Source organism: Propithecus coquereli, unplaced genomic scaffold (genome assembly GCF_000956105.1).
Source record: "Propithecus coquereli isolate 6110/MARCELLA unplaced genomic scaffold, Pcoq_1.0 Scaffold83, whole genome shotgun sequence".
In the NCBI taxonomy this organism is placed as follows: Eukaryota; Metazoa; Chordata; class Mammalia; order Primates; family Indriidae; genus Propithecus; species Propithecus coquereli.
Window position 1 is genome coordinate 319,899 of NW_012154507.1, and position 9,640 is coordinate 329,538.

Genomic DNA, 9,640 nt, shown 5'->3' on the forward strand with positions numbered 1-9,640 from the left:
CCCCAATCTCTACAAAAAATTCCAAAATATTAGCCAGCATGGTGGCATGCACCTGTGGTTCTATCTGTTTGGGAGGCTGAGGCATGAAGATTGCTTGAGCCCAAGAGTTCAAGGTTGCAGTGAACTGTGACCGTGTACTGCACTTCAGCCTGGGCGACAGAGAGAGACCTCATCTCAAAATTAAAAAAGAGAAAAACTACCATCATCTCACATGCAGAATATTGTAACAGCCAACTATCCAATTCCCAATCCTACCATTATTCCCTTCCATCTTCCACACTGGTATGAGACTTGTCTTTCAGAGTATCTATCTCATTGTCATTATTTTAAAACTCTTCAACATTTCCTTTGCTGAAACTCCATAACATGGATCACAGACTTCTTTCTGTATGATTGAATCCCTTCTTATGTCTTCAATATCATCTCTTAACCTTATACTCTACACACCAAGTATACTTAACTTCTGCATTACCTGAAATGCTGGAAATAACCCTTACCCATTCCCCTTACATCTCACATCCTTTTCCTTGCTACCTCTTCAGAAAGAAGCCACTCCCTAATTGTTGTCCCACTATACCCATTACACACCTTTATCATACACCTCTAAGATTTTTATCAATGTAACGTTCATCTCTGTGTCCCCACATCTATCACTGACTCATAGTATATGCTTAATAAATGTTTACTGAAACAGTTCTACTACTTACTTTCTTAAAAAGAGAAGTTAACAGATGAACTGAGAGCTCAACTGAAGGTTAAAAATGAAAGGTATTCTACATAGTCTGAAAGTAGAGTGTTTCATAATGTAATTTAAATGAGAACCTTAAGAATAACTAATGCAACAAATGTCCCCAGATCTAACCTATTGCCATTAGAATAAAACTTAGGTTTTTTTTAACATGTCTTCCTTAATAATTAAATATGGCTGATTACAAACAATGCAAAGGGAGGACTTACAGCTAAGCACTCAGATGGTAGCAAATGTATTATTTTGATCAAAGATGACTTTTTTTAACGTTATAAACCAAGCATGTCTTTTCATTTTAGGAAAATCTACTCATGACAAGTCTTCTCTGTGAAGCCATATTTGAATATTTACATCTGTTCCAGGTCTTTATGCAGCTGAATCCCCACTTTTCCCGAAAATAAAAATTTACCTGCATGTCACCTTAACAATAGAAAATGTAACTAATGAGAATTGTGAATATAATTTTGTATGGATTAAGTATAGTTATATAAAAAAAATCCATTTAAAAAGCACTTTACCCAAGTGCTTGAAGTATAGTTGGCAACTTAATGTCAACATGGTATATGTTTAATAGCTGTTTCCTAAAAATATCAGGGACCTATAACAGAATTTATTATAATCAGATTATAGTCATTATTGTGAGTTTTATAATCACTTCAGTTCTGTATAGTCCTTTTCACCATTCAAATAGTTTTTATGTATGCCATTTTATTTAACCATTGCTGTAATACTTTGTGGTAAGAGTTCATATTTTTAAGTGTATAAAAGGCTAAGATGCTGGGGAAAATAAATATCTATAGTACAGATCTGACTTTTGAATATATCATAAAATGTCATACCTGCAGCCGAAAGGTCTCACAGCACTGTAGAGTGTATATGCATGTACATACATGGCCACTCTGTCTGCAAGATGCTATGGGGTGGAAACAGAAGAGCTTATTAATAAACTTCTATTACTGTTCAAAAGGTTCCTCAACATGTTAACAACTTACTTTTAGTGGAATGTTATAGCCAAAGTTAGATCTAAAGTTGGAAGCTTCTTCTCTTGCTATGTCTGCTAAAGAACGAGCATCTGCCAGCAAACCTGCTACTGCCTGGGGAAAAAAAAGCACGAATTTAAGAGATAAACACATTTCTATCACAAATCAAAGAAAGTCTGCAATTATGATAGACTTATGTAATATTTTTTTTAAAAGCATCACAATTCAAAATAAATCTTTTTTGGCTTAAAGGTCTTTACAAGTCATTTTGGTGCTTGAGTATGAAATTACAATTTGGAAATTTACAAAGTATGACTTCATTGTTTTGTCTAATGGTCACATTCACAGAAATATTTCTATGATAAATCCTCTTCTCCCCATTTACCCAACTCATTATAAAGAATAAAAACCAATGGTCTTGGTCAGAGTTGATCTTTTCTTTAAAGTTATTACAGGTTGAACATCTCTAATCTAAAAATTTGAAATCCAAAATGCTCCAGATCTGAAACTTTTGAATGTCAGTGTGATGCTCAAAGAAATGCTCACTGGAGCTTTTCCAATTTCAGATTTTTTTGGATTAGGGGGATGCTCGACTGGTGAGTGTATGATGCAAATATTAAAAAAAAAAAAATCCAGCTGGCCACACCTGTAATCCTAGCAACTCTGAAGGTGGGGCGGGAGGAGCACTCGAGCCCAGGAGTTCAAGACCAGCCTGGGCAACACAGTGAGACCCCATCTCTTAAAAAAAAAAAAAAAATTAGCCAGGCATGGTAGGGCATGTCTGTAGTCCCAGCTATATTAGGGAGGCTGAAATGGGAGGATCCCTTGAGTCCAGGAATTCAAGGCTGCAGTGAGCTATGATTATGCCACTGCATTCCAGCCAGGGTGAGAGATAGGTCCTGTCTCTTAAAAAAAAAGAAAAAAAAAAAAGAAGATACATCTTGTCCCAAGCATTTTGGATAAAGAATACTCAACCTGTAAAAGTTTTGGTCTAAAAGGCACAATCATCACTTCTCAGACTTTTGGCTGAGATCAGGTGTAAAGGTACAATCACAAATGTTCTTTTTCAACCTATTGGCTAATAAACTGAAATGAAAAACCATTAATCTTTGAAGATTTGTGGTCTGGTTCAAGTTGGTGTTTGGAAAAGAAAAAGGAAAGAGAAAGAAAAAAATGAAAAGATCTGTGGCTTAGAACTGTAGTTCCTACATATTGTGCTGAGATGTCCTGGGGCACTGGTAAAATCATAAGTTAGTATGGGACATTTTAAGTTTGGAGCAAACAACTGTAAAAGAAGTTCAGTTTCAACATTAGATCATTTTACTACATTCCTTTCAATGACATATCTTTGAAAATCTGGGTTGTTAATGGTTGCTATGATAAAAAGTACTGTAAAATTGTCAATGTGAAAATGAGGGTAGCAACATCTAATCTGACTCCATAGTTTAGGAAGTTGTGCATTGTACACACATTAGTAATTGTGGGTGCTTAAAAATGAAATAAAATATTTTAATTTTTTTTTTTTTTTTGAGACAGAGTCTCACTTTGTTGCCCGGGCTAGAGTGCCGTGGCGTCAGCCTATCTCACAGCAACCTCAAACTCCTGGGCTCAAGCAATCCTACTGCCTCAGCCTCCCGAGTAGCTGGGGCTACAGGAATGTGCCACCATGCCTGGCTAATTTTTTCTATATATTTTTAGTTGTCCAATTAATTTCTTTCTATTTTTAGTAGAGACGGGGTCTCACTCTTGCTCAGGCTGGTCTCGAACTCCTGAGCTCAAACGATCCGCCCGCCTTGGCCTCCCAGAGTGCTAGGATTACAGGCGTGAGCCACCGCGCCCGGCCTTTAATTTTTAAATAAATATTTTCCTTTGTATTTTTTTTCCAAACAGCTAAGTTTTTAGGACATAAATCCTAAGTTATTTGGACCTAAATACTTAACAAAACCACTAGGTATTATTGGGCTAGAGAAACTATGAAAAAAAATACTGAGACACTTAAGTAAGGTACCAAGAAAATTTGGAAATTGCTAGGTTTGCAGAATTTAAAAGTGGCATCAGAATCTTGAATAGTCTTTTTTTCTACTGTTCCCTAATAATAATAATGATAATTCCTAACACATACTGAGCACTCATTACTTGTTAATCATTTTACATAACTTGGAACCTTGTAACAACTGTATTGGGTAAGTATAATATTATCACCCTTGTTTTGCAGATAAGGAAATGGGTATTTAGAATAACTTCCCCAAGGGTATCCAAGCCAGTAAGTTACACCATTTGAGGAATCTTCTGTTGCTTTGGAAAAAGTTTACTGTAAAGTCTCATAATTCTCAAATCACTTGAAGATGAAAACTGGAGGGAGGACATTAAACCTTATTTTTTCCAACCCCCTCCAATGTCAAATGTTTTGCCAATTTCCAGGCATAAGAAATGTCATCAGTTCCCTGGCTTTAAATAACAAATGGAGCAAATGTGAAAATGCTAGGACAATAAATTTTTCCATCATTGACATGCCTATGGTATTAGCATATATGATTTTTTACAAAATATAACTAAACTTTTTTTACTAAGTAAAAGTATACATGATTCACCTCCTACCAGCTGTTACAATTTGGCAAGTGTCATCAAAACATAATTTCACTGGCAATAATAAATCTGTTCAGGAGAGAAATGTGTTTAGAAAAAAATAATCTTTGAAGAAGCAAAACAAAAAATTATCTTTAGCTTTATGGTTATACTTTATCAGTCCTGTTTGTGTGTATCACATCTGCTTTATAAAGACCAAAGCTATCAGTGGAATGAACTGGGTCCTATAGACTATCACCCTGCAGAATAGGCTCTGGAGTAACATGTAGACCCAAGTTTGAATCCCAGTTTTTTCTCTACTAGCTATGTGTCTGTTTTCTCATCTGTAAAAATGGCATTAATCTTACTTCCACTGGGCTGTCCAGATTAAACAAGATAGTATGTAAAGAGCTCCGAGTATAGTTCCTAGCACACGTATTCTCTTTTCTTCCTTGCCTTTTCAGAGAGCAGCGTTAGAATATTTCATTCCCTTTTTTGGTGATAGTTCTTATTGAGCAAGGTCTGACATCTATATACAGGGTGTCCCAAAAGTCACCATATATATGGAAAATGGGAAATTGTAGCTATAAATATACCTTTATTTACAAAATATTCATTACAAAATTTTTCCTTTGTATGGAGATTTTCGGGACACCCTGTAATATTCAGTGTATACCAGTAGTGTATTTATAGCTTGGCTTGGAGTTGTACACAGCAGTCACTCAGCTTAGATACCAGCTGCATGAAAAATACAGTGATGTCTATGAAGCTACTAAGGATACGTGCACTTTTCCTTTCATTAAACATCCTGGTGTTCCACCTTACTATAAATGTGTTCTCTATCTGATAGCATCTTTAGTAATCCCCCAAAGGCTGCGGTCCCCAACCCTGGGGCTGAGGCCTGTTAGGAACCGGGCCATGCATCACCGCCTGAGCTCTGCCCACCTGCCAGTTGTCTTCCAGGAAACTAATTAGGAAGGAGCTGCACAGCAAGAGGTGAGCAGCAGGCCAGCGAAGGACGCTTCATCTGTATTTACAGCTGCTCCCCATCGCTTGCATCACCACCTGAGCGCGGCCACAGCACACCCCCACAGGAAAATTGTCTTTTGTGAAATGGGTCCCCGGTGCCAAAAAGGTTGCCAAAAGGGATACAAAAAGCAAAAGATTCTTTCCCTCTCAAGCATAAACTTTCACTGGAGATCTGTGCTGCCAAGATCTCATTTCTACCCATACTCCCCTCTCCTCATTTTCTTAAGACAACTTGATTTTTCGCATCTATCACAAATAGGGTCATGATAATGCTACGTTTTTTGGACAGTGAACTGGTTAAACCCAATAACTCATTCTGATTACTATTGTGGCTGCTCACTGATCTATTCCAGGAAGTCACTTCAAAAGAAATTGGATAAGACAAAAAGGAATATTTTTAAATATGACCTTACCATTCCAACATGCCGATCAACATTAAAAAGACGTTTATTGGAACCTTCTTCGTAAAGCTTAGAAAGGACTAATTTTTCTACCCCAAAGACAACACCATCTTTACATCTGATTCCAATAGCTGTACTGAAACAAGGAGAAAAAAATTAATTTTTTAACTGAAAATAAAAGGAACTTCATAAACCTCAGTTTTAAAAACATCCACAAAAATAGGTAACATTTAAAGCATGCCAAATTCTTTAAAACATTTGAAAACTAGAAAAAGAACCAGAAGAGTGATAAATTACATCCATATAAATGAATATCATGTGACCCCCCACCCCAAATCTAGCACATCGTTTGACAAAAAAGGACACTAATGTATAAGTACAAATAATTTGCCAACAAAATATCCACAATATGGCATACTGCCTGGCATATCACAGTGATGTTATAAACAAATATTGACTAAATTCATGTCCATTAAAAATGGTACATAATATACACAGAAAAGACAGGCTAAAAAATTAAGTGACTAGTCTGCGTGGAAGGATTGTGATTTATTCTTTTTCTTCCTTTTGCTCATGTTTCTTCCAATTTTTCTGTAATAAACATGTATTGCCTCTACAAGTATATAAAAGAATAAAATACATGTTCTACCACAAATGTTTTACTTTTTTATTTTTAGAGACAGGGTCTCACTCTGTGGCCCAGGCTAGAGTGCAACAGCCTGATCATAGCTCACTGTAACCTTGACTTCCTGGGTTCAAGTGATCCTCCTGTCTCAGCCTCCCAAGTAGCTGGGACTACAGGCCTGTGCCACCATGCCCGGCTAATTTTTTTTGTTGTCTTTTGTTTGTTTGTTTTACTTTTTGTAGAGAACAGAGTCTTGCTATGTTGCCCAGGCTGGTCTTAAACTCCTGGCCTGAAGCGATCCTCCTGCCTCAGCCTTCCAAACTGCTGGGATTATAGGCACGAACCCCTGTACTCAGCCTGCTGCAACTATTAAAAAAAAAATAACCATTTTAGTAAAATATGGAAAAAATTATATGTTGCCATTTCAAGATGAAAATACATTATTTCATTCTTTTTAAACTAAGGTAATTCTGATCAGAAACAACCAGTCAGACAAAATAAGCAATGCTTGCTTGTACACTTTTTTGGTAAAATTATCTTTTTTTTTTAAAGAAATGGAGTCTCACTATGTTACCCAGGTTGGAGAATAGTGGCTTTTTTCATAGGCATGATCACAGCTCACTGCATCCTCAAACTCCTGGGCTCAACCAATCCTCAGCCTCCCAAATAGCTAGTACTGTGAATGCAGCTTCTCTATTTTTGATAACCAGTATCACCAAGCTCTAACACCTTGAATTTCATTACTTCTTCATTCCCCATGTTGAGCTGGTATTTACTATTGATTTTTTTCTTCAAAATGTCTTTTATGTCTACTTTTCTAATAATTATACCAGCATTGGGGTCCTTATAGTTTCAGGCTTAGATTACTAGTAAGCATCTTTTCTACTTCTCCAATCCATCTTACCTAATGTGACCAGCCTAATTCCTAGCTCTGTTTCATTTTGTCATTACCATAATTTAAAAAGTGGTCCAAAACCTAAAAAGCGGGGGAACTGTGTCAGCCAAAATCTGATGAAACTATGGTATTTCTTCCAAGAAAAATGAACAGATAAAGTCCACTGAGCATATTTGATTTCCTGTTATAAATCCTGTACTCTACTGAATTTAACTTCACTGTCACCCCTCAAACACCTCATGTTCATTTTTTTTTTTTTTTTTTTTTTGTTGCCTGGGCTAGAGTGCCATGGCTTCAGCCTAGCTCACAGCAACCTCAAACTCCTGGGCTCAAGTGATCCAACTGCCTCAGCCTCCCTAGTAGCTGGGACTACAGGCATGCGCCACCATGCCCGGCTAATTTTTTCTTTCTCTATATATATTTTTAGTTGTCCAGATCATTTCTTTCTATTTTTAGTAGAGACGGGGTCTTGCTCAGGCTGGTCTCGAACTCCTGACCTTGAGCGATCCACCCGCCTCGGCCTCCCAGAGTGCTAGGATTACAGGCGTGAGCCACCGCGCCCAGCCCCTCATGTTCATTTTTTGCCTCTGTGTCTTTGAAGTTATCCTGCGTGCTAGAATTTCCTCGCCACTGCATATTTATGTAAATTTCCACAAACATTTGCAAATTTACTTGAACTTAACCTCTGCAATCTCAGTAAGCCTTTATTAATTATTTCAACTTACCATCTTCCTCACTATTTAGAATCTAAAACATTCTTTATTCTAAACTAGAAGTTCTCTAACTGTAGTTTGTAAACCTTCAGAAATCCCTGAGATCCTCTCAGGGTGTCCTGTGAGGTCACAATTATATTCGTAAAAGTACAAAGACTTCATTTGTGCCTTTTCTACTGTGTGGACATTTGCACTGATGGTACAGAAGCAGTGGTGGGTAAGACTGCTGACACTTTAACATGAATCAAGGCAGTAGCAACAAACAGTACTAGTAAGCTGCTAATAGCTGTATTCTTCACTGCTATGCTCTCAGTTAAAAAAAAAGCCACTTTTAGTTAAGAATGTCCTTGATGAAGCGATAATTTTATTAAGTCTCAACCTTTGAGTACCTGTCCTTTTAATATTCTAGTAATGAAATGGTAGGTGCTCAAAGTACTTCTGCTGCACACCAAAATATAATGGTTGTCTCAAGGAAAAAGCACTTGTATAACTTTTTTTAGTTATTTTTTTCATAAGTACTGTTTTTACCTTCAACAAATGTTAGACAAACTGTGGTTATTTATACTTAGGTATATGGTAGACATTTTTTCTAAAATGAAAAAAGTAAACATGTTACCTCAAGGAAAACTGACAGTGTTTGTTGCCAACTATAAAATTCAAGTTTTCCAGTGGGCATGGTAGCTCACACCTGTAATCCTAGCAATTTGGGAGGCTGAGGCGGGAGGATCGCTTAAGGCCAGGAGTCCAAGACCACCCTGAGCAACACAGCAAAGCCCCTCCTCTACAAAATATAGAAAAATTAGCCTAGCATGGTGGTATATGCCTATACTCCCAATTACTTGGGAAGCTCAGGCAGGAGGATTGCTTGAGCCCAGGAGTTTGAGGTTGCAGTGAACTATGATGACACCACCACACTCTAGCCAGGGCAACAGAGTGAAACCCTGTCTCCAGAAACGAAAATTCAAGTTTTTAAGCAAAAATAGTAATTTTAGAAAACATATTCACCACTATATTCACTCACTCTAAGCCTGTCTGCTTCTCAATGTTTACGAACTTTTATGTTGAGATTGGTGGTGATATTAACAAATGTGATGTTTTTGATAATTTATTAAAAAATATGTCAAATTTGGAAGATCTGTTATAACTCAGTGAACCAATGTTTTCCAAACGATCAATTCATGATGTTACAAAATCATGCATAGGTAAAAGATCCATTTAAAGTAGAAGACAGCCCAATGGAGTTTAATGTAACAAAATGCAAAAAGTTCACCCATATGTTTTCAGACTTCAACTTTAAGAAACTACCATTTATTCAGTTTTGCTGCAGTACCGAAGGACAATATCCATAATTATCTGAAAAGACTATTAAAATATTCCTCACTTTCCAACTACGAACATGTGTGAAGGCTAATGTGCTTCATATGCTTCAATAAAATATAACGGATTGAATGAAGAAGATAGGAGAATTCCACTGTCTTTTTAAACTAAGACTGAGATTTGCAAAAATATAAAACAGTGCCATTCTTCTTACCATGTTTTATATTTTGGAAAAGTTATTTTTCATTAAATATGTTATGGCTCACGCCTATAATCCCAGGGAGGCGGGAAAATCACTGGAAGCCAGGAATTCGAGACCAGCATGGGCAATGTGGCAAGATCCCACATTTTTTTTTTTTTTTTTTTT

At 36.8% G+C, this 9,640-nt stretch overlaps 1 protein-coding gene across 1 annotated transcript in view; it reads right to left on the reverse strand.

Moving 5' to 3' along the window:
- PSMA3 (proteasome (prosome, macropain) subunit, alpha type, 3) overlaps positions 1-9,640 on the reverse strand; it is a 23,573-nt gene that overhangs the window by 8,405 nt on the left and 5,528 nt on the right. The window contains exons 3-5 of the mRNA XM_012663787.1: positions 5,736-5,859; positions 1,741-1,842; positions 1,588-1,661 (exon numbers count right to left, since the gene is read on the reverse strand). Of these exons, the coding sequence (XP_012519241.1) occupies positions 1,588-1,661; positions 1,741-1,842; positions 5,736-5,859 (300 nt within the window). The remainder of the gene's footprint in view (positions 1-1,587; positions 1,662-1,740; positions 1,843-5,735; positions 5,860-9,640) is intronic.